The following is a 25,355-nucleotide window of genomic DNA, read 5'->3' as shown; positions in this document are numbered from 1 at the left end:
GGAAACTTTGTAGATTTCCGATAGGCGAAGTTATAGCAACCAAAATTGTCGTGCAATCCATCCTTTCTAGCCTTCGTTTGATAATGCAACTCGTGAACCCGGCAAAAGCTGTCCGCAAATGGTTCCACCGCTTGGCTTCGGAGTGCCCAGATATAAACACTAAGCCTAACGATAGCGTTAGGCGTCAGCTGGTGAAAATAGATACCGAACCTCTTCAGTACCTCTGCAATAATCCTATATAAGGGAAATCTTAATCCAGCCTTTAGGAAGCTCTTGAAAATAACAATTTCATCCTTCTCCGGCTTTGGGGTAGTTTCTTCTCCTCCGAAGCGTAATAGCTTCTTCTGATTTTCAGTAAAAAAGCCTGACTTTACCATCTTGGACAGATCAGCCTTCGAAACAGTAGATTTCCCGAAGTCCAAGTGGCTGGGCTTGCTTGGCATGGCAATGCGATAATCATCTTCGGGATCAGTTTCCTCAATATCTTCTTCTTCTCCTTCAGCGATTGCTTGTTCTGCTTGTTCTGCATCATCATTAGGGATCTTTTCCGAAGTCACCAGCCCGGATCGTTGCATAGCTTCGGAGATAGGAACAGTCTCCGAAGCTTCAGTCTCGTCCCCCTCACGCTCAACCCTGGCGGTAGAACGCACTCTGGCCATTTAATTATGAACTTGTGGAACTTTAATATTTTCTTCCTCCGAAGCAGGTTTCAAACTGGAGCTTCGTTCGATTCCGACAGACAAGCTTCGGCGACGGTTAAAAATTTTGGCAGCAAAACAGTGCAAATAGCAATGAATGCTGTGGTAACTTCACACCTACTCGTCTGTTTATATAGTGTTGCAGGTAAGAAGGCGAAGCGCCAGGATTTTTACACCAGGCGAACACCCGTTCGCACTCGCTGCGTGGTGGACCGCAGAGACCGAACAGTAACTCTGCAAGGCGGGGCCGCTACACGCTGGGAAATTGAATCGTTTCTCGACAACGAGCTCAGGAAAGGTGTTTTTTAGACCTTCGGTGCTCCGAAGCTTAAGAGACTTTTTTCACGGATCAAGCTCGTTACGAAAAACGATCTAGCACCGCGAAAGGGGCTACTGTTGGGCCTATGCTTCGTCGCCGAAGGTCTTGTAGGAAAAAGCGGCTTTCGGCTGAAGCTGTTTGTATAAGATGGCCGAAGGTTCCTCTTCATAAAGCTTCGGTATTACAAACCGACCTAAAGATAGAATGACCTTTTAGTCCATAAAGGTCTGAGTCAATGTTGTAAACTTTTATAAGGGGCATACTTGTAATTCCTCACAGGCTGCGCCCTGTGCCTATAAATAGTGAACAGTATTACTTTACTGTTCAGGCATTCTGATAATTGCAATCGCATCTTTCGGAATCCAACCTTTACCAAGGCAGAGGTATTATTGTATTCAATGATTCATCATATCAAATAAATATAGTATAATATAATTCATTTATGAATTATTCACCCTTTTTATACTCTTTATTCTACGTTGTCTTACAATATTTATTGAAATTTTATTACGAAGATTTAAGCTTCGTAATCATATTCTCGTTAACCTTCGTCTAAGGCTCATTATCCTCAAGGGAATAATGTTTCATGGACGAAGGACGTTAACATTTAACATTTTATGTTGCCTTGTTCTTAATTCATAGCATTTGAGAACAAGTCCCCAACACTACATAATACTGAATAATATGTTCATTACTACATAACATCAAATAAAACACCTAGACTACTGAGTGCAACGGGGCCATTTGCCCTTACGAAATGCATCAGGGTTCTCCAACATTGCTTCCTTTGCACGACGTGCACGCTCAAGCTTCTTCTCCTTCTCTTCCCTGCATTCAGCAACATGCCTCATTTCCTGCTCGTCTTCCCGTTGTTGCTCGGCAGCAAGCTCCTCTCGTCTTTTCTCCATCCTCTCTTTGTCCTCTGCATCCCACTTTTTAAGATTCTCCAACCACTTCTTGTCTTTCTGTGATATTTCTGTGTCAATCCACTGCTCAAAATCACAAAGCGGTGGAGGAGTCTACAAAACATGCAATTATTAGTAGGCAAAGAAAACATTCACCACTCTGAGTCTTCAAATTGCTAACATATTACAAGACTATTCTCACCATTAAATTCAGCCGACGCTGAACAATCGTTGGCTCAAATGCAAAGTTAGCACACATCCGATACCTCTATCGATAGGTATCATGATCCTCAGACTTATCAACCTTGCAAGAATCACCATAAAAACACATAGGCACTGGAACACCAGTTGGCAAAGGCATCGGGTCGAAGGCAGTTCCGGTCAAAGGACCCTTCCTAAATTTCGATAAGATCTATAACAATCACAAATATAATAGACTCACAAAATAGGATTTAATACAATGCTTACCTTTGTTTAGCAGCTTTACCACGTCTAGACATCCTACAAATCAGGCTGATATCTTTAGTTTCGAAGAATAGAAATGAGCACAAAAACCAGTCGGGCGTAGGGGTTATTATAGGCACGTACCTCGGTGCCATAGATCTTGGTGCCGAGAACAATGGCGCCGACCTCGGCGCCAAGATCTACGGCGCCGAGGTACGTGCCACTCGGTTCCACGTCATCACTCCATCTGACATATGCACGCCAAAAATATTGGCGGCGACATATACAACCTCGGCGTCAATGATGATGGCGCCGAGCTAAGGGTCAATTTTTTAAAATGAAACTGCGAAAGGCATAATTGTGAAAAAAAATCTAAAAGGGCTAAATTGCAAAAAAGTTAGGCATAGGAACGACTGCTCCTACCATGCAAAATCATCTGTGTCGCGTGTGCCACCGCGCTCAACCGCCGTTGCTGTGCCATGTCGTATCTCCGTGTTTTATTAATCGCATACGAACAATCGTGAGAAGCTGTGTGTGTACAAGTACACAACGAACGGGGGAGCACAGCACTCTGGTATGCCTTCGCTTTCAGACGTGGCTAACTGTGCTGCATCGTATGCCACCGGCTACGTTGACAGCAACGAATCCCATGCATGAGATGAGCACGCCCCACTAGCTGGCCGCCTGGACTCCGAAAAAAGTTTGGTGCATGCGGCAGCAAATCAGAATATTTATAGCACCTCACAAAAAAAATAAACCTTACATACAGATACACCCGCTAACGTTTTAATTGTGTTATTGCTGCTGCGGGTAAAGTTTATCCTACTTTTTATGAGGGACTACAAACAATCTGATTTACAGCCGGGCTGCACCCAATTTTTGTTCGGCCTCCGTCACAATTGACAACAGTACCCCGTCGTCCCTCTCTATAATCTATCTATAAAACGCTCGCTTTGGCTGCTGGCTACTCGCCCGTGTCTCTTGCAACAGCTAGCTAGCCACAAGCTCTCGATCGATGTCGTCGTCGTCGTCGTCGATGGACTGCGTCATCTCCTCCTCAAAGGACAACGAGAAGGAGATCACGCCTCCACCGCTCAAGTGAGTAGTACCATATATCTATCTCTATCTCCTTGCATTGTGTAAGCAGCAAACATTAGCTAGCTCTGGCCGGCCTTGGATTATCGACCATGCATGCATGCATGATCATGTGCAGCAGCGGGGCGGCGGCGTGGTGGACGGGGGACACGGTGGCGGTGGTGACGGGCGCGAACCGCGGCATCGGGCACGCGCTGGCGGCGCACCTGGCCGAGCAGGGCCTGTGCGTGGTGGTGACGGCGCGGGACGAGGCGCGGGGGCAGGCCGCCGCGGCCGCGCTCCGCCACGGCGCGGGACCCCCGCGGGGCGCCGTGCGGTTCCGCCGCCTCGACGTCGCCGACCCGGCATCCATCGCCGCCTTCGCGTCCTGGCTGCGCGACGAGCTCGGCGGCCTCGACATCCTGGTGAGCCTGAGCCCTGCCCTGTGCGCGCCCTCTCCCATGTGTGTTGATGACGCCTTTCGTCTTCGCGTGTGTGTACCGGGCCTTCATTACTTGGCTGTCCGTTTCTTTTGCTACACACGTATACCGGTTCTTGGCTGACGAAGTCACGCAAAGTCCAAATTAAGCCAAAGTCAGCAGTCCAGCCGGAGTATACGTACGTATATGTAGTGTACAAGGGTCATGCTAGTTGCTTACGCGTAGCAGTAATGACGACCTCACCATTTCGCCTTGTAGACGACGCCGTAGCATCAGCGGCTACTACGACTCTGATCGCTGGCAGCTGGTCCTCCAATCCGTTGATATATCGTGCTAACTGGCGTTTTCGGTCTCTTGAGCCCGGAGTATTATATATGGCTAGTTTGAGAACTATATTTTTCCAAGTAATTTCTTTTTCTAAAGAGAAAATGAACTAATTTCTATTTTGAAAATGAAAATCTCGTGAGAAAATGAGGTTTCCAAACTAGCTCTTAGAACTAGTTTAGAAACTCCAATTTCCCAATGATTTTTTATTTTTATAAGGAAAATTAATTCATTTTCTCTTATAAAATTGAAAATTATATGAAAAAATGGGGTTGTTTACCTATTACTTACATGAGATAGTAGTTCAATAAAATACAATCTAAATTCATAGATAGTTGAGTGCAAATGACGTGGTATATGTGGTGTGTGGGGTCAAACTAAGATGGTGTATAGTTTTTGTTTTTCAAACGCGCGTGGAAGGGCGTGTCGGGAGGGGACGACCGACGACGACGACGTACGTAGATCCGAGCCCGACAGTGTGGAATCTGCTGCATGCGTGTCTGGTTAGAAACTTAGAATTCGGTTCAGGTAATAATTAACCGCAAGCACTGCTAGCAAACCGTAGTTTAAGGACCTCATGTGCGGCACGCTAGGTTTCATACAGCAAAAAAAAAAAAAAAAGCTACGACCGCGCATGCAGGGTCTGTCTGTATTTTACGCGAGCTGAGCCTCACGTACGAACTGCTCCCACTACCGCATCCGCATATATAAGCAGTAACTAATTAGTATTGCAGATTAGTGGCGGCAGTTAGTTACTGACTGCATGCATGCATGCATGCATTATATATGGTACGGTAGCACAGATCGCATGCATCGTGCATGTTGTACAGCACTGCACGCACGCACGCATTATGTACCTACCGCTGGAATATAATCAGCAGTGAATATATAAAATACAGTATGCATTATTATTATACCTATACAAAAAAAGAGCTAGATTATTTCCTCGCGTTGCAGGTGAACAATGCCGCGGTGTCGTTCAACGAGATGGACACCAACTCCGTGGAGCACGCGGAGACGGTCCTCCGGACCAACTTCTACGGGGCCAAGATGCTCACCGAGGCGCTCCTGCCACTGTTCCGCCGCTCGCCGGCGACCAGCAGCCGGATCCTCAACGTTAGCTCCCAGCTTGGTCTGCTCAACGTAAGTCTCGTCCTCTAGCTCGTCAGACGCGCTTTTCTATCTACGTACTACTAGTTTTCGTATTCTTTTTTTTTTTCTCTTCAAAAAAAGAGGTTTAAGGGCTTAAGGCCAAGGTCCCGTACGTCTTCTCATCGGCAATAAAGCCAAAGGGATGTTAGGCCTACTACTGGTGTAGTTGTACTTGAAAATCAATCAAAGCCAACAAGCAGCAAGCGAACAATTGTTTATTATTTTTTTTTCTCTCAACGTAGGAATCCCTAGGCCTCCAAACTACTTGCACACAGATCAGAGACGACGGACTTCAATTCTTTCAAAAAGATTTTATCCACCAGAGAGGCTGCCTACTACCGATCTTCTCTATATAACTTTTTGCAAAGTGGAGACTAAACGGTGAGGTGAGACGACGAGTCTTTTTAAGTGTAACTAGTCCGTCCATGGTTCAATCAATGCAAATGCGTCTAGAATCATTATCATCCATTTAAACATTACATAAAAATCAAGAGCTAAAACAACTAATGCTTCGAGACAGAGGGAGCATTTATTACCCGTAATAGGCATCTGAACATCAGATGCAGTGGCACATCTGTAAAGAAATTGAGACTCGCAGTGCATTGACAGCGCCACCACTTGATTGATGTTGCCATGGGCATCGGCACATGCATGTACCATTATACATAGCAGTTCAGAAGAACTGCCCGGCCGGTGCACAGTGTACATGTGCTGTGTCGTTCACACTTCACACGCCATTTATATATGAACTGTCGAAACTGACCACAGGCACCATGTGTGAGCCTGTCGCAGCAGATCCTTCGATCCTTCCTTAGACATCATGCGGCCCCACCCCCCTACGTACATGCATATCATGCACTTGACTGTGATTTGGTTGTTGCAGAAGGTGAAGGACCCGCAGCTGCGGAGCATGCTGCTGGACGAGGCGGCGCTGACGGAGGGCGACATCGAGGGGATGGCGTCGCGGTTCCTGGCGCAGGTGGCGGACGGCACCTGGCGCGGCCGCGGGTGGCCAGAGGTGTGGACGGACTACGCCGTCTCCAAGCTGGCACTCAACGCCTACTCCCGCCTGCTGGCCTCCAGGCTGGCCGGCCGCGGGGTCAGCGTCAACTGCTTCTGCCCCGGCTTCACGCGCACCCACATGACGCGGGGCCTCGGCAACCGCACCGCCGACGAGGCCGGACGCGTCGCCGCGGGCCTCGCGCTGCTCCCGCCCCTCCACCTGCCCACCGGCAAGTTCTTCAAATGGCGCACGCCGCAGCTCTACTCCAAGCTCTGAGTTGCCACGCGCGTTCACGTGCGGGGGTCGCTGGGTTGGGGGTTGCTGCAGCCTGCATACAGCTGCACCCGGTCGGTGCACTGTGATACGCAGATCATGGTGAATACCGGCCCCCTTTTCTTTTTTTTTTCTTTAATTAGGATGCATATGAACGTCTTATTCCTCGCAAAAAAATAATAACGTACGTCTCTCTCCGCATTTTGCTACATGCACATTTTTAGGCGTAACTCTCTCACAATGTCCGACAACAATAAATATTATATTTTATATTAGCCAAAAGATCTAAAAAGTAATAAGTTCAAAAGAAGCACGACATCCTTTTTTATAGCTTGTTCGCGCACTCGATTTCCTTCAGCTAGAGAGACGGTACTATATGGGATAGCTCGCTCGATAGCCCAACCTCCTTCAGCTGTCGAGGTGGTACTATGTGTGAGTGTTGTGCTACATGCGGTTTCTTGCCGTGTTGGACTTGGGTCATTTCTCAACCGATTTGTAGGGCAACGGGCCACTAATAGGGGTTTAGGTGGTTTTCACGGTCTATCTATGGGGGACGACCCACTAGTAGGGGAGGAGAATAGACCTATGTGTGAAGCGTATGATGCAGGATGACCATTGAAACTGGTGTTTTATAATAATAGAGACTAGTATAATGCTCATACGTTACAATGACACACAATGGTGTGTGGCCTAATCTTTGTAGAAAACGAAAAAGAGAGGGAGAACGCGCACGAATGTGCAGTAGATCTAGACTTCTTTTTTCACAAAGCAAGTTGACCAGTAGATCCACACTATGTATAAGGCATCATATGCTTTCGTTCTTGATATAGATCGATAATTATAAAGAAAATGGACCTTGTTCCATTTGACCATATGATTTTGGTGTTTGATGATCAACAAAACCTTATATACAAATGTGTTTGCTAGTGTTTATATTTATAGTTCACATGATGCAAAAGTGACTTAGACTGAGACATTAAGGAAGCAACACCTCAGACATTTGAAGACTCAAATTGTCGGCGTTTCGAGACCGGGGGGTCCCTGGACCGACGAGTGAAATGTCGCCGCGTGCCCCAGCCCAGATGGGTCGGCGCGAGACGGAGCGTGGAGGGGGGAGGCAGCCGGAGAGAGAGAGGTGGGAATCCTGCGGCCTTCGTGTTTGTCCCACGCCCAGGTCAGGTGCGCTTGCAGTAGGGGGTTACAAGCGTCCACGCGGGAGGGGAGCGAGCGGCCTCGCGCGAGCGCCAGTCCCGTCCTCTTCCCCGCGCGGCCAACCCTCTCTAAGAGGGCCCTGGTCCTTCCTTTTATAGGCGCAAGGAGAGGATCCAGGTGTACAATGGGGGGTGTAGCAGAGTGCTAACGTGTCTAGCGGAGGAGAGCTAGCGCCCTAAGTACATGCCATCGTGGCAGCCGGAGAGGTTTTGGCACCCGGTTCGTGTGGTGTCGTGGCCGTCGGAGGAGCGCTGGAGCCTGGCGGAAGGACAGCTGTCGGGGCTGTCGAGTCCTTGCTGACGTCCTCTTGCTTCCGTAAGGGGGCTGAGAGTCGCCGTCGTCATAGAGCGTGCGGGCGCCATCATTACTTGTCTGGCGGAGCGAGCCAGATGGGACGCCGGTCTTGTTCCCCGTAGCCTGAGTCAGCTTGGGGTAGGGTAATGATGGCGCCTCCTGTTGACGTGGTCGGTCCGTGCCCTAGGTTGGGCGATGTGGAGGCTCCTCCGAGGTCGAGGTCGAGTATGTCTTCCGAGGCCGAGGTCGAGTCCGAGCCCCTGGGTCGGGCGAGGCGGAGACCGTCGGCTGAGGCCAGGGCTGAGTCCGAGCCCTGGGGTCGGGCGAAACGGAGTTCGTCGTCTTTCGGGGCTGAGCCCGAGTCCGAGCCCTGGGTCGGGCGGAGCGGAGTTCGCCGTCTTCCGGGGCTGAGCCCGAGTCCGAGCCTTGGGTCGGGCGGAGCGGAGTTCGCCGTCTTCCGGGGCTGAGCCCGAGTCCGAGCCCTGGGTCGGGCGTAGCGGAGTTCGCCGTCTTCCGGGGCTGAGCCCGAGTCCGAGCCCTGGGTCGGGCGGAGCGGAGTTCGCCGTCTTCCGGGGCTGAGCCCGAGTCCGAGCCCTGGGTCGGGCGAAGCGGAGTTTCCTATGGTGCCTGAGGCCGGGCCTGGCTGCCTGTAAGCCTCACTCTGTCGAGTGGCACAGCAGTCAGAGCGGCGCAGGCGGCGCTGTCCTTCTGTCAGGCCGGTCAGTGGAGCGGCGAAGTGACTGCGGTCACTTCGGCTCTGTCGACTGGAGGACGTGCGTCAGGATAAAGGTGTCAGACCACCTTTGCATTAAATGCCCCTGCGATTTGGTCGGTTGGCGTGGCGATTTGGCCAGGGTTGCTTCTTGGCGAAGACTGGGCCTCAGGCGAGCCAGAAGTATGTTCATCGCTGGAGGGGGGCCTCGGGCGAGACGTAGATCCTCCGGGGTCGGCTGCCCTTGCCCGAGGCTGGGCTCGGGCGAGGCGTGATTGAGTCCCTCGAATGGACCGATCCCTGACTTAGTCGCACCCATCAGGCCTTTGCAGCTTTGTGCTGATGGGGGTTACCAGCTGAGAATTAGGAGTCTTGAGGGTACCCCTAATTATGGTCCCCGACAGTAGCCCCCGAGCCTCGAAGGGAGTGTTAACACTCGCTTGGAGGCTTTTGTCGCACTTTTTTGCAAGGGGACCAGCCTTTCTCGGTTGCGTTTTGTTCCGGTGGGTGCGCGCGAGCGCACCCGCCGGGTGTAGCCCCCGAGGCCTCGGAGGAGTGGTTTGACTCCTCCGAGGTCTTAATGCCTCGCCCAATGCTTCGACTGGTCTGGTCGTTCCCTCATGCGAGCTGGTCGTAGCTCGGGTGCACGGTTGGGTCCCAAGTTCTCGGGCTGGTATGTTGACGCCGTCAACGGTTTGGCCGGAGCCGGGTTTGCGAGAGCAGCCCTCGAGCCTCTGCACGGGGCGAGAGGACGGTCAAGGACAGACTCGACTTTTTTACATACGCCCCTGCATCGCCTTTTCGCAAGGAGGAGGGGGAAGCGTCATGTTGCCCTCGGAGGGCGCCGAACATGGTGTCTCCGGTGAGCTGCTGGCGGGTAATCCGAGTGGACGCCCGTGTCCCATTTGTTAGGGGTCGGCTAGAGGCTCGGAGGCGCGCTCAAAAGTACCTGCGGGTGATCTGCCGGACCCGGTCCCCTGTCGATGGGGTCCGAGGGCTCGATGCCTCCCTCTAATTGGATCTTGTTACAAGAGCGTTCCCGCCGGTCTCAGAAATGTCCTAGGGTACCTCAGGAGCGTAGCCCGAGCCTTGTTTATGTATCGAACGTACCCATGGTCATCCCTCGCTCTGTGTCTGAGGCGGTTGTGAACCCTTCGAGGGCCAGCCTACGAACCCCTGATCAGTAGTGGGCGCGGAGCCCGAGTGGCCTGAGGCGGCCGCTGAACCCTTCCGAGGGGCCGGCCTTCGAACCTCTGACCAGTAGTGGGTGTGGAGCCCACGCGCTCTGAGGCGGCTGTTAAACCCCTCCGAGGGGCCAGCCTTTGAGCCTCTGATCAGTAGGGAGGCTCGGAGCTTGTTTCCTTCACGGAGAAGGATCCTTTTCGGGGTATCCCCCTTTCCCGGTCCCTGTTGTAAGAGAGAGAAAGAGGAAAAAGAAAGGATACGAAATCGAATGACGTGGCGTACCTTTTTTGACGCGGTCATTATGGCAAAGGCGAAGCGTCGCTCGCTTCCCCTGCCAGAGGCGCCGCCTGTCCCGCCGCGGAGTTAATGCGACGGGGTGAGCGGTTCGCGGGGCGGCCGTTGCGCGTGCGCGAGCCGTTCGAGGAACGGTCGTTTCGCTTTGAGTTTTTGAATCCCACGGCGGGTCCGGGCGAAACGTTGACCGGGTCTCGCCTTGGTCTTTATATACTCGGGGGAGGATCTGGCGACGGTTCTTTGCTCCGCTTCTCGCCTCCTCCTTAGGTTTTCGCAACCTGAGAGGTTTAGCCGGAGAAAAGGAAACCGCCCACCCAAACCTTTCCGCCGCCACCCCTTTTGCTCGGTGATGGCCGACCGGATGACCATCATCTCGCCGCGCGACCCATGGCCTTTCTCCACAGTCACAGCGGATGACCTGGAGGATCTTGTTGCTGAGGGTTTACTTCGCCCTCTCTCTGATGAGAGGCAGCCGAAGTGGATTCCCCCCGCGAGCGGAGCCGCTCCGTCCCCGCCGCCGGGGTACGTCGTGAGCTTAGTCTCCTTCCACGAGCGGGGATTCGGTGTGCCGGCAAGCCGCTTCATGCGGACGATCCTGCACAACTATGGGGTGGAGTTGCACAACCTCAGCCCCAACTCCATCTCGCAAGCCGCCATCTTCGTTGCGGTGTGCGAGGGATACTTGGGGATCGCCCCCCACTGGGACTTGTGGACTCATCTCTTTTCCGCGGAGCTTTTTGCTTCGCCAACGGGGGAGAGAAGGGTCCACGCGGCAGTGCGGGCCGGCGGCTGCATCCTCCAGCTGAGGCAGTCGCGGGCGTCGCAGTATATTCCCACCATCCTTGCGTCCTCGAATAAAGGGTGGCAGCGCCGGTGGTTCTATCTCCGGAATGACGGCAAGATGCTCCCGCCGTTTTCTCAGCGAGTGGTCACCGTTGCCGCCGATGCTTGGCGCTACGGGACCCCGCACGAAAGACAGAAGAACCTCGAGCCCCTTCTCAAGGCCCTGGAGGCGTTGCGGAAAGGAGGGCTCACCGCCGCGGGAGTGATTGCCGCCATTCACCGCTGGAGGGTGCTTCCCTTGGCGGAGCGACGGTTGCCGCTTTGGGAGATGACGCCGGAGGCTGACTTGGAGGGCTCGCGGATGTCCTCGGATCCCTTTCCCATCGACGTTCTCCACGGGCGGGTGGCCGTCGCGTTGGGAAAACCGGACGCCAGCGCCTTTTCTCAGCCCTTGATGCGCCCCGACCACGGGTGTGTGACCCTGGTGAGTGTCCGTTCCTTCTTTCTCCCTGCGTCGGATTGCCCTTGGTCCTTATGGTCGAGACTTTTCATCTGTCTCCAGGAGGTAGGGTGGCACAAGCCTTCCCGGCCACGGGTCCCGGAGGACGCGGTGGACCGAGCAGCGCGGCGGGTTGCCGCGGAGGAGAAGAAGAAAGACGCGGAGAAGGCTCGGGCCCGCGAGCGGGCGCGGGCCCGAGACGCCTTGGAAAAGCTCCGTCGTCGGCAGGAGAGGGATGGACTCCCGAGGAAGCCGTCGCCGGAAACGCCTGACGACGACGACGATGATGAAGACGATGACGAGGATGACGACATGGCTGCCCGCCTCGGCCTCAGCCCGGGTTTGAGGCTAGGCCAGGAGTCGTCAAGCCAGCCCCCGAGCGGGCTGGCGCCGTCAGTTCCCGGAGTCGGGACGCCGAGGTCCCGGCCCGAAGAGCGGGGGCAGACCGAGGGGGTACTTGACCCCTCGGCCGGGGAAGTTGAGGTGACCCCGGGGAGTCAGGCTGAGGCGTCTGTTCCCCGAGAGCCGTCGCCCACGCTGGCAGCGCAGGAGGGCGACCCTCAGGTCGCCGTGGCAGCACTTGGGCAGTCCGTCTCCCGGGCGTCCAAGGTGCCCAAGGCGAGGACGGTACCGAAGCTGGCGGCGAGGCGGACCTCGGCGGTACCTTCGGGGGTCGAGATCCGAGAGACCTCTCCTCAGGCGCGGTTGATCATGGCCCGGAGCGGGTAAGTACTTTGGAACGTCTTCGTCCTGGCTCCTCATTCGTATGTCCTGACCGCGACTTTCCTTTCCTCCTCAGCAAGCGAAGCCATGGCCTGACCGATCTGGCTCCCCGGAAAGCCCTTAAGACGGCGTCGGCTTCCGCAGCCGGCGCCACGCCGGGCCTCGCCGTTCAGCTGACCTTCTCGCAAGGCGCTCCACAGCGGGGGGCTCAGGCGGCACCAGTCGTCGTGGAGCGAGTTCCCGAGGCCGGCTCTTCTGCCGAGGCGGCCGACGCGCTGGGGGAGGTGGCTGGCGCGGTCGTGGCCTCGGGCCCATCGGACACGCCGCCGGTGCTGGCGCCAGCTGCTGCTGAAGCCGCCGCCGTCCCAGTCGGGGAGCGACCTGTCGCTGCCGACGCTGAGATGGCCGAGGCGTCAGCGCTGGGTGGCTCGGAGGAGGGGGGCGTGGAGACGCGATCCGTCCCGCCGAGCGGCAGCCTTGTCCCTGCGCGACGGAGCTCTGAGAGGCGGTGCCAGTTGCTCCGGTTCCGGACCCGCGAGGCTTCGGATCCCTTCTTCGTTCTTGACGATGAGTGGGAGGAGCAGTCTTGGGACGAGCTCCGCGAATGTGCCAAAGCAACGGTGGGGTCGCTCCGGTCATCCTTGGAGGTCTTTTGCAGGGACGTCCCCAATATCCTCCAGGTAATGATTTCAGGCATACCTTCTTTGTGAGCAAGGCATCTTTTGTGACGCCCCGCTTCCTTCCCTTAGGATCTGACGGATCTGAGCGCCGCCAAATCGTCGTTCATCCGCCACGAGGTCGATATCTGGGGCTCGCTGCGATCCCTGAGGACCTCGCTCGCCGGGGCTACTACGTGCCTCTCCCAGCAGGGCGCCGAGGTGGCGGACCTTCGGTTGCTCTGCGCCGATCTGAGAGCAGAGGCAGCAGCGGCACGCGCAGAGGCGGCAGCGGCACGCGCAGAGGCGGCAGCGGCACGCGCAGAGGTGCAACGACGGCAGTTGGAGTTCGACCAGGTCGCCGATGAGCGAGACCGATCTCGGGGCCGGGCTGCCGAGGCCGAAAGTCGGGCTGGAGTCCTTGCAGCAGACCTAGCCATAGCCCAGGCCGCAGCCTCGGAGCAGCGTGCCCGAGCCGGAGGTATGTCTTGGCTATTTTCAGTTTTCGTTTCAGCTTGTTTCCTCCGCTTGTGTTTGAGGCCTTGCGCTCTGGCTGTTCGCAGAGCTCGAGTCTGCCCTTGATGAATCCACCAGGGCGCTTGCCGGGGCGGCCGAGCAGAGGGAGGCCGACCATGCGGCCATGTCCGAGGCCATCTCGGACTTCTGCCGGGTCTTTGGCTTCGGCGACGTCCTGTCACACCCGGATTTCGGGGCACCAAGACCCGGGCGCGAACATAATCACCAGGTGTGCTGGGACCAAGTCTCACACATATGATGAATCATGGCACAGGATCGAACGTCACAACTTTACTACATAACAGGAGTTCTATACAAAATAAATAAATAATTACATTATAAGGAGACAACGGTCCAGCAACCCAAAGTTGACTGGGAGACGACGACCTAGATCTCTCACGAACTCATCGCAGCATCCTCCATGCGCCTCATCCTCCGGTACCTGTCCTTGACCTGTGGGGGGTGTGAGACAGCAAGAGTGAGCTCACATACGTTCATCGCTCAACAAGTTGTGGGGAATAATGTGCATGAACTCGCCAAAGGTGGGAGCTCACGTGAAGTGTAAGGCTTACCAAAGAGGATGGTTAGAGCTGAGCATTGCTTTTAAAGTTGATCAAAATTTTATTAGCAGTTACTAAGTATAAGTAAATACCAACCCAATTAAGTAGTAGAACAAAAGTAACAACATCACCTGTGATGTAATGCATATGACAAATTGAATTTAGTTTCATAAATTAATCATCAGAGAGTCCTGAGCTGCTCATGACCGTGAGCTCGGCTAGTATACCAGTTTTACACTCTGCAGAGGTGGTACCCTTTACCCACAAGTCATGTTACCCATCTGCCAAGAGATCGCGACTTCCCATACACCTCTACCGAGGAGGCGAGGCAGGGTAACACTACGAGGCCTTTACAAAGTTCCACTAGCTTCAGAAAACCCGCTACAGTTTATAGGAAGCTCCAATGCAGGGTTCTTGCCTGACCGCCATCGCAGCAAAATCAACCAAGGACCTCCCTACACTGACCACTCCCCTACTGCCCTTGCCCCTTTCGGGTAAGGTAGTCCTCCACTAGCTTTCCTAATTAATCATCCAAGGGCGTCCATAAACCCTTGTGGTGGCACGTGTTTCTCAAGTTAAGCTCTATGTTCCAATTAACATTAATGATCTTGACATGAACATAAATAGAATAACAAAATAACTGGAACATAGATATGATAAATAATTATCCCAAATCCATGTAAAGCAATAGCAAACTACCCAAGTGATTCAGGGGTAAACAAGGTAATGAGATAAACAATCTAGGGTAACCTATTGGGTCCCATCAAAATTAACCTATGCATGAATAAATGATATTAAAGAACATTATTGGGTAAAAAGTGGTCAAGGGCACAACTTGCCTGGGACTTGAGATTCCAGGTACCAACTTGCTCTTCAGGTGGCTCGTAACCTCGCACTAGTCGTAGCAATACAAACGAACATGGTATAGGAAAAATTAACATCACACCAACACATAAGAATAAACTACTTAATGATAATCTACGCGTTGCTACGAGATCGTGGATACAAGAATTACTAAATTCGGAGTTACGGTTACCAAGTTATGAATTTTCAAAGTTATTTAGCACTCAGAAGGGATTAACTCATGTGAACAATTTTTATTCCAAGTTACATGGCTAAACAGTGTTACTAGTTGATAGACAATATTGAAACAAAATTAATGCCACTGGAATGAACTAAAAAGGATTTAATATGACTTTTCTATGAATTTATTGAGTTTCTAGGTTTATTTATGTACTAAAAAGTATTTACTATATTATTTTTACTATTTTCTTGGTTCACTAGACCGGGCGTCAAAAGCAGAGGAACGCAGGGGTTAACTCGCAAAATTTCCCAAGACCCATATTCACCCCGCGTGGACGGCGGGTTGAATAGATGAAACCCCAGGGCCTCTTTTAGAAAGTGCGCGCAGCGAAGGGGTATCTTATTATCTGGGCCGTCAGATCGCGAATCCAAGGTTCAGATTAGAAGTCCTCACATCTGAAACGGCATGCAGTGTGTGTCATCCGATCAATGACCAACGCCTAGGATTTAAAACAGTCGGGTTGATTTCGGCGCGCCCAATCCAGATCGAACGGCGCAAATCCACCCCACCGAACCGGTATCGCCCATTTAATCCTAGCCGCAAGATCATCGATCCGCGGTCGAAAGCCCCCCCTACCATCCTTCTAATCTTACCCGTACATGGCCCGATCAACGGCCCTTAGATCGTCGTCCTCATGACGCCCCGCCGTGGAGACAATAGTACCGTCGCGGCGGCGCCATGACTTGAACATGGGGTTACGACATCTCGATGCCCTAGAACAACCCCGCCAGGCTCTACGCAAAGCCGAGAGGATGACGAAGAATATGGGAAATACCTTACCGAACAGGGTGGCGAAGAGAGTCTGGTCCACGTCGATAGGCGGATCCGCAGCAGGTCATATGCTCCAGCGAACCCCAGGGGTCACCCCTCTTGCCCTGGATCCATGGCCACCCTCGCGACTATGCACAGAGGATGGAACACCGGCGCCGAGTACTGAGCACGCTTGCCCAAGGCGACAGGCGGTGGTCGGGTCCGTCCGCCCATGGCAAGGGTCCCAAGCGCCCAGAAGCTTCCTTCGCGCACGCCCCAGAGAAGATCCCGAGCGGCGCCCAAAGCCTGGGCGAGGTAGCATCCGCGGTCGACGTTGCTGGCTACACGATTCTCTCCCCTTTCTCTCTCACAGGTAACAACGCGTTTCTCTCTCCCTCTCGCGGGCAACGGCGATGGTGGCGGACTGGATAAGGTGAGAAGAAGAGGTCGCGGGGGACTCCGGTGTTCTTCTTGGGAGGTGTCTGGAGAGCGGTGGACGAGGGAGGAGCATGAGGTCTCGGTTCCTTTTTGTAGCCCTGGCGAGTCGGAGTTATAGTCGCGCGGGTCAAAACGGTGCAATGGCGAGGCCGAACGTGGCGGAGATCCTCCGGCAAACGCGGCGGCGGACCTGGGCGTACTGCGCGAGCATGAGAGAGATGTGAGCTGTCGGGGTTTCGGGCCCACGCGTCATCGGCGCCGCGGGGTGGAGTTGGTGCCGCGCGTGAGTGAATGACAGCACGGGCCCACTGGTCGGCGCCAGTCTCCTGAAGTTGGGTCGCGCGTGAGGGGTTCTCCTTGTGGGCCGAATTGCGTGTAGTTGGCCCAACAGCACACAGTACTGATTTTCTTTTACAATTACATTTTTCTCTATTTGTCTTCTTTTTATTTTGAATTCAAAATTTGAATTTGGATCTTTTTAGGAGTTTCATATTTGAGTCCAATGTACACCTTAAAACCTAATGCAGAGATAATATATTATATATTTTTATATACTCATTTTACTCCCATAATATTGTTTCCTTTTTTAAAAAAAATTCTATGATATCCTTTTTATTTTCCCAAATTCTATCTCGGGAATTTAATATATTTCTTCTTCAAATTATATTGTGTTGTCACCAAATGCACACAAACAAAATCCAGCATGATGCATAGGTTATTTATGAGTGTCTTTTGTCACTTATTTATTTGTTTAAATGTAATTTTCACATGAAATGATGAATATAGGTAACACACATATATGTAAGGGAAAACTCTCTCTCCTTTTACACTTTCTTACAATTTGAGTATTACACGTCCCCTCAGGAAGCTCCCCTCAAAGCCGCCTGCAGGCCTTGGGTGATCACGTGCGCGGCAGACTCCGCGAGGCGCTACACCACGGCGTCAGGCGGGCCTTCGCCGTGCTTGCTTCCCACTACGTCGTGGATCTGGAGCGGGTTAGCGAGGGGTATTGCCTTCCTGACGAAGATGAAGCCGCCCTGGCTGAAGTCCGGAGGCTCGACGCGGCCGCCGCGGGCCCGAGCGCTGTGCTGGCGACCACCTTCGAGGCAAAGATCCTCCCGCCTGCGCCGTCGTCCGAAGCCGGGGTGGACTTTGCCGAAGGCGGGGACGAAGCCGAAGGCGCGGCTCCTTCCCCGGGCGACACCTAACTCTGTTGGAGCAGTTTCTTTTGAATGCACGTGTGTCTTTTGCGGCCGCTGAGGCCCGAACACTTTATTATCGTAGCATAAAGTCGTGCCCCTTTTCCTTTTATTTTGCGTGTCCGGCCCCGCTCGTCAGTAGCAGGGTGGCTTGCCCAAGTAGGAGTCATTTTTCGTGGTGGGTGACGAGTGAGGTATCCGTAACCCGGAGGCGTAGGAGTCCCTCGTCTCAGTCAGCCTTGCCACTTACATGCACCCGCGTTCGCTTCTTGGGGTCCTGCTTCCGACATAGCCGGGGGAACGCAGAAGCCTTTTTGATTGAAAATTTTGACGCAGAGGGGGTTCCCCCCTTCTAGCCCCCGAGGGAGGGTCGGGCTTTGCCGAGGCAAGGCTGTCCCTTCCTTGATGACCAAATTTTGCGTGGAAACGAGGTATACGAAAACGAACGGCGAACGCCCTTCCCCCCGATCACTGAGGGAAGGAGCGGGCCGCCGCCCACGCAGGGACCGACCCCAACTCGGCACACTCCCCTCCCCAGCACTGATGATGAAAATCCTTGAAGCTGAGGGAGGGGCAGAGGCCGCAGCCCGGCTTGCTTTCCCCCGCCATCGAACTGGAGGTCACCGTCTTGGGTGACCGCCGGCGGAGGGGTGCAGCCGGGCTGCATGATGAAAATCCTTGAAGCCGAACGATGGCTGAAAGGTACCAACTCCCACAGAGTTGCGTTCCTCCAACGACAAGGCGGAAGGATTGCAGGTGTTCCCCATCCGGGGGCTCGGAAGGTGGAAAGACACGATGCATAAGGGAGCGAGAAGACATGGTCGCCTTTCAAGGGGGTCACCCTCCTTTTAAAGGCGACTCTCCCTACTTGCGTCCCCAGTCATCGTGGGCTGAGTCTTCTCCCACACGCTCCAAGGTCCTCCCCCTATGGTGCGGGGGCTGGGTCCCACGCGTCATACAAGCTGACCCAGGGCAGAAGAAGCCAAACCGCCACGCGCGGTGCCTGCAACCGCCCAGCGGTTACAAGCATTCCTCCACTTTCGCCCAGACCAGCGGGCGAAAGGGCGGGCAGCCATGCAGGCGGCATGCAACCGCGCCAAGTGGGCGCGCCGCTCCGACTTCCAACGCACCCAGCATGGGGGCCCAGGCCCACGCGTCATGCAACCGACGCGCCGACTGCTACGTGCAGGCAACTGCACCGCCACTTGCGCCACTGCCACGCCTCCTCGACTACGGAACCAGTACCGCGACTCGGGCGAGGCGTGATCGAGTCCCTCGAATGGACCGATCCCTGACTTAGTCGCACCCATCAGGCCTTTGCAGCTTTGTGCTGATGGGGGTTACCAGCTGAGAATTAGGAGTCTTGAGGGTACCCCTAATTATGGTCCCTGACACAAATATACCCAGCAAAGTCCAATAAACAAGCCCAAGTGAAAAAGCATGAAGAATTGAAGACGAGCTATTTCTAGGTGTACTAGACCGAGGGACCAGACCAAGTACATAAAGACGCATTCTCAGGCACCTGAGTAGCTAGCATGCTGGGCCATGGGCCGGTGCACTGGACAAGCAGCCAATGGTCGACAACGATTAGTTTCAAAGGCTCTCTAACATGGCAAGGTCACTGGGTTGGGCCAGTGAGTCAATATAGATAATTAGTCAGACGATCAATGGCTAGCTAACATGGAGGAGACCAAACCATGGTACGGTGGTGCATCGGACCGGTCCGGTGCGACGCAGAGAGGTTGCTTTGCTCCAACGACTACTTTGGGGTTGGGGCTCTATATAACCCCCAACCGACCATTCTCAAGTTTGAGAGCTCAAGAAACATAGCTAGAGTGTTGATACACATCTCCATTGCTCCAAATACACAAGTGCTTAATAGAATCACTCAGTTATTAACATAGGTGCATTGCAAAGTGCTTATGTTAGTTAGACTGATATTGTGCTTGCTCTAGGTTTGTTCCTAGTAGATTGAGTGAGGTTAGAAAACCCTCAAACACCCTAGTTCTTGCGTGAGTTGTTTAAACTTGTACCGAGTGGGGTGGCGTCTTGCGATAACACATCAACCGCGTTTGAGGTGAGACCATATCTTTATTATATAATAGAGGTTATGCACAAAATAGTTAAATAATTACATCATATGACGACAATGATCCTCCGTATCCATAGTTGACTAGGAGACGACGACCTAGATCTCTCATGAATTCATCGCGACATCCTTCATGCTGCTCATCTCGACGGTACCTATTCTTGACCTAGGGGGTGAGTACAACATGCCATGCCAGCTCAACCCCAGAGTCCATGGTGGTTATGGAAACATCGGCAAGATCCTAACAAACTTCGGTATGGAGGGGCCCACATAATTGTGGTCAAGGCTCACGCGCACCTGTTGGTTGCGGTTCTAGGGTTGACAGGTCAGAGTCTGGATGAGGATCCGTCGTGGTCGGGTAGATTCTTACCGGAATTCTGTATGGAGTTCAAGCCCTAAAGATGTCGCTGAGGCTTTGTTTGGGTACTCTAGTATTGACCCCAATCCACGTGTGTTGAGGTGGATTGGGGTGTAAATTAGTTTAAGTTACACCCCAATCCACCTCAATACACATGGATTGAGCTCAATACTAGAGTACCCAAACTAGACTTGACTGGTCAGTCCCACATGCCAGGGACGAAGGTGAGGATGCGGGTGCGGCTGAGGGCTTGACGAACGGGCCCACCAATCGGCACAACGGTGAGGCGGGGGTGGGCGTGCCGTTGGGGCGGCATGAGCTGAGCGCTGTGGCAGCGGACCCACTTTTTAGTGCGTGAGGGAGGTGACGTCGGCTACCCAGGCGTGAGTAGTTATTGGGCCGCAGGGTTCTTTCCCTTTCCATTATTTCATGTTTTAGATTTATGTTTTATTCCCTATTTTGGATTTTTCAAGTTTAGTTAAGGTTCAGATTTTGAACCTAGTACAAATGCACAAGCACAAAACTCCAGCGTGAATGCAAAAGTTTTTATTTTATATATATTGATTATTTTGCTTAGGTGTATGCTTCAAATAGGGATTATACTCCTATTATTCATTTTAGATTACTAATCATCTTTATATGTATATGTGAATTAAAAGGTCAACCAATTATGAATACTAGTTAGTTATCTAATTTAGGAGAATAAAAAATTCTTTATCAAGAATTATTTTAAACCAAATATAGTTTTACAAGTACTTATAATTATATAGCTCACACATGGAATAATCTAATTGAAAATCCTTCTATTATCTATTTCCTTTTAAATTATATTCCAGTCTCAAAAAGGTTTAGGTTCAATATTTGACTTAACAACATTTTAGTATTGCTAACCATTTATTTTTAGGAGATGTAACTTCAAAGGTAAGTAATTTATTATAAAAAGAGTTCCAAGTCAAAACCTTTTAAAGAGTTTTACTGGATTTCCCCAAAATAGGATTTTTAAGGTGGTACAGTATCTGATCCATTTTCTCTCCTACACGTACTAAACTTTAGTATCTGTAACTAGATGAGCTCAAGCACCGGTCTCGATCTGCTAAGCCTATTTCGTGGTTGCTTAATGCTGAGGAATCCGATCAAGCAGAGCGACAAACACTACCGGAATCAGGCACTCGGCAAAGCCTTAAAAACAGTCGGCAAACGCTTTGCTGAGTGTCGCACTCGGCAAAGAGGGCTCGGCACACAGTGCATCGGCAAAGCCGTCTTTGTCGAGTACTTTTTCTCGGGCACTCGGCAAAGTGGTTTGCGGAGTGCCAGACCACTCGGCAAAGAAAAGCAGCCGTTACGGCGACGGGTGACGGAGACAGAGTCTTTGCCGAGTGTCTGCCTAACAGCACTCAGCAAAGAATCCGCTAGAGGGGTCCCCATGTCAGGTACTTTGTCGAGTGCCTGGTATGGCACTCGGCAAAGCGTGCTTCTTTGCCGAGTGCCAGAGCCATTACACTCGGTAAAGAACCTATATCGGTGCCCAAGTCTTGGTTCTTTGCCGAGTGCTATGGTTCCGACACTCGGCAAAGTGACCAGTACACACCTTTTTTATTTGTTTTCCCTATTCCATCCAAACAAACAAAAGATATTTCACAGATATCACATATATACATCACAGATCATCACAGACATATATAGCCAACACAAACAGTATTAACACAAATTCTGACATAAGTATTCAACATAAGTTGAGAGGTTCTCAACACAAACAGTATTAACAGAAGTTCAGAAGTATCAACACAAGTTCACAAGCTCTGACAAGTATTCAACATAAGTTTTGTGTTCGAAACACTAAAAACATAACTCTCATGGAGGTGGGCGGTTGGACTGGTGCTGCGTTGGGCTGAACCCTTCATGAGGGTTGTTGGATGCCGCCCCAGATTGGCCCTGCACAGAGAAGAGATTGCATGTGTTATACCAGATGCATTACCAACATGTAACTACAATTTTGATACTCACAGGACTATGGAACAGAGCAGGGTCAACTACAGGGAACAATGGAGGTGGCGGAGCGAAACCCTGTGCGGCGCCAAGGCCCTGCATGTACTGGAACATCTCCGCCATCCTGTGATCAGCCGCCGCCCGCTCCGCCATTATCCTCGCCTCCATCTCTTGACGTTCCCTCCTCTCTTCTTCTAGTTGGGTCTGTAATATTACAAGCCAACGTTATAGTAACTCAAAGAGAAGGTATATAACTCAAGGAAGGATGAGTTACAGAAGCACTAACCTCGAGTTGCTGTATGCGATGCTTTGAGCTGTCGTGTCGAGGTCGTATGGCTGGACTCGAGCCCGTGCTCCTTGCTCGCACCTGAGACAGAGTGGGAGTGGAGGATGAGTCGATTGCCCCATCGGCAATCCAGTACCGCCCATGCCTCTTGCCTCCTCTGACCCTCATGAGCACATCAGGGTCGATCGGCTCGGTGCTCGGATCATAATTTGGGCCATGTACCTCCTGCGCCATGGCGGTGTAGTCATGAAGGCGGCTATAGACAACGGGGTTGGTGTAGGCCTCGGGCCCGTCATTCGGGTTGTAGGTGACGTCGGACGTCGCCTTACCCTTATGGGCCATAGCATAGGCCGAGAAGGTGGAGCAAGGCCGACCACCATGTGACGACGACTGCAAGAAAACCAACGAGATAGTTAGAAATAATATCTAATCCAGTGCTATATACCTAAATAAAAAAGAGGGCGTACCCATGCTTCGGCATATTGGCCCAGGCTCCGACTGCCTTGGTGGTGCGAGGGACCTTGCATCATCATACGCCGTTCCCGGCTAGCGTTGTGCGCCTCGTCCCACTCAGTCGAACACCACCTATCCACCATCGCGGGCACTCGGCAAAGAAGGCTTTGCCGAGTGTCAACTGACAGGTACTCGGCAAAGATCTGTTCTAGTTTCTTTGCCGAGTGCCAAGGGGATGGCACTTGGCAAAGCCTTCTTTGCCGAGTGTCAACCGGCTGGCACTCGGCAAAGCTCTCTTTACCGAGTGTCATCTCTGAACACTCGGCAAAGTACATTTTTATTTTTTTAATTTTGGCAACCAAACTTTTTGTGGTATGTTACTACACTATATAGACCTACATGTACCATTTTGGGACAATTATAAAAGTGTTTTCTATAGCTAGTAGATTTAGTTCGTTTATTTGAATTTCTTCGGAAAATTCACATTTGAACTGCAAGTCACTCGAAACTTGGAAAACCGCGCGTGCAAACATAATATCCATGCTATTTAGCACAAATTACGACCGACTTCATGAGCGGACCGGAAACTTCGAGCATCATGCTCACTCAACATGGTCGTGAACTTGTCATCCAGTTGTTTAAAAATTGTATAAAACAAAAACAAAGTCAGAAAATCATGAAACTTGTCCACATATCATAATATCATATGTAGAGGCTGTGATAAAAATTTGAGAAAGTTTCGAGAAAGTTGTGACGTACTATGTGTAGAAACCTAGGAGAACTACATTGAAACTCTATGATTTCATGTGTAGTTCTCCTAGGTTTCTACACATAGTACGTCTCAACTTTCTCGAAACTTTCTCAATTTTTTATCACAACATCTATATATGATATCATAACACGTGGACAAGTTTCATGATTTTCTGACTTTGTTTGTATTTTATACAATTTTTAAACATGTGAATAGCAAGTTCACGTCCATGTTTAGTGAGCATGTTGCTCGAAGTTTCCAGTCTGCTCTTGGAATCAGTCATAACTTGTTCTAAGTAGCATGGATATCATTTTTGCATGCACGGTTTTTCAAGTTTCGAGTGACCTGCAGTTCCAATCTGAATTTTCCGAAGAAATTCAAATAAACGAACTAAATCTACTATCGATTGAAAACTCTGTTACAATTGTCCATAAATGATACATGTAGGTCTACATAGTGTAGTAACATACCACAAAAAGTTTGGTGGACAAAATTTAAAAAATAAAAATATGCTTTACCGAGTGTCCACAGAAGACACTCGGTAAAAAGTATTTGGCACTCGGCAAAGAAACCATTTTGCCGAGTGCTGACCCTCGACCCTCGGCAAAGCCTGACGGCCGTCAGCTTTAGAACGGCCGTTGATGGCCCTTTGCCGAGAGTCGCCTTTGTCGAGTGTTTGTCACTCGGCAAAATTGTCTTTGCCGAGAGTTTTCCTGTGCCGAGTATCCTGCACTCGGTAAACTAGCTCGTTACCGAGAGCGGGACTTTGCCGAGTGAGGCTCTCGGCAAAACAACATTTGCCGAGTGCCCGACAAAAAGTACTCAACAAAGAGGCCTGCATTCGGCAAAGACCCGGATTACGGTAGTGAAAGCGTGGAGGTATAATGCATTTATTTGGTCACCGGGTGCGATATTCCCTCATTTATATACATCGTATGTAGATGTAGATTGTCTCCGGTGCTTTTGGCAGTTGGGGTGTGAAATTTCGGAGCTACTTGTTGGGTTCGGCTGTTATTACTGATGCTTAATGAGAAATGGGGTGATTGAATGCTAGAGATTTACTAGAGATGTTTGATGGAACTGAAAGTTGAAATAAGAAGAGAAGAATAATCGAACGTGGATGGTTGAACGCAACACCTTCTCTTCTCTACATGAGATATTTAAAAACTAAGGACAATACCATGTTTTAATGAGGAATTTGAACCCAAGACATTTTGGCAAAAAGTACCGAAAAAAAGAGTTCACATAAAAGTTCACGTTCTTCATAAAATAATGAAAACGGGAAACAAAAAAATACGTGAACGGCAGGATTCGAACCTGCGCGGGCAAAGCCCACATGATTTCTAGTCATGCCCGATAACCACTCCGGCACGACCACTTGGATGACATCCTGTAATTTTTACAGATATTACACTAAATTAGTTGGAACATGGACTGATAAAAGTAGATAAAATGATTTGGTGCGGTGCTAAATGATTGCGAGCTGAGCCGGAGATGAAATATGTGCCGTCAAATCTAATGACTGCAGGAAGCTGCAAACAGTTGGGTTCTACAAAAGCGTTGTACGATTTATATAGCTAAATGACTAAATCTAAGACTGAAACTATAAGCCATATTACGTAACATAAAAGGGCCCACATAATAAATATGGGCAGTGGGCACGTAAAAAACTGTCGTCCCAATAGAATCGACGTGCACTGGAGGTTCATCGGATCTGTTACACCATCTGGTGAGCTGGTTTCACCGGTCAATCGTCTGGATGATTAAGCCCTGTTCGGTTTCCATGGATTGGAGCTCTAGAATGGTTCCTAGCTGGATTACTCCTCTAATTTATATAAATTTTAATGAGTTGGAATTAATCCCGGTTTAATCCTGGAGAAACGAACAGGCGCTAA

General features: G+C 51.3%; 1 protein-coding gene and 1 non-coding gene across 3 annotated transcripts; one reads left to right on the top strand and one right to left on the bottom strand.

The window, feature by feature from the left end:
- The first annotated feature begins 3,296 nt into the window (after positions 1-3,296).
- Positions 3,297-6,862, top strand: LOC103653744 ((+)-neomenthol dehydrogenase). Of its 2 annotated transcripts, none has more exons than XM_008680558.4 (4): positions 3,297-3,464; positions 3,583-3,865; positions 5,162-5,347; positions 6,240-6,862. In XM_008680558.4, exons 1-4 carry the CDS (start codon positions 3,382-3,384, stop codon positions 6,633-6,635), a joined length of 948 nt encoding a protein of 315 aa, XP_008678780.1. In that variant the 5' UTR covers positions 3,297-3,381; the 3' UTR covers positions 6,636-6,862. The 2 variants fall into 2 exon arrangements, with proteins under 2 accessions (XP_008678780.1, XP_008678779.1); XM_008680557.4 differs by having other exon boundaries at positions 3,300-3,464; positions 3,580-3,865.
- Positions 6,863-24,756: 17,894 nt separating this feature from the next.
- TRNAS-AGA (transfer RNA serine (anticodon AGA)) lies at positions 24,757-24,838 on the bottom strand. The gene has a single exon. It is a non-coding gene; the product is annotated as a tRNA-Ser (tRNA).
- Between the last annotated feature and the right edge of the window lie 517 nt (positions 24,839-25,355).

The sequence above is a fragment of the Zea mays genome, chromosome 4 (assembly GCF_902167145.1).
Source record: "Zea mays cultivar B73 chromosome 4, Zm-B73-REFERENCE-NAM-5.0, whole genome shotgun sequence".
In the NCBI taxonomy this organism is placed as follows: domain Eukaryota; kingdom Viridiplantae; phylum Streptophyta; class Magnoliopsida; order Poales; family Poaceae; genus Zea; species Zea mays.
This window is presented reverse-complemented; position numbering and strand designations above follow the sequence as displayed.

Bases quoted from the DNA above. Each gene is read 5' to 3' on its own strand.
- LOC103653744 (XM_008680557.4), top strand. From the start codon at position 3,382: ATGTCGTCGTCGTCGTCGTCGATGGACTGCGTCATCTCCTCCTCAAAG. The intron at 3,465-3,579 runs GTGAGTAGTACC...GATCATGTGCAG, and splicing joins ATCACGCCTCCACCGCTCAA to CAGCGGGGCGGCGGCGTGGT. The intron at 3,866-5,161 runs GTGAGCCTGAGC...CTCGCGTTGCAG, and splicing joins TCGGCGGCCTCGACATCCTG to GTGAACAATGCCGCGGTGTC.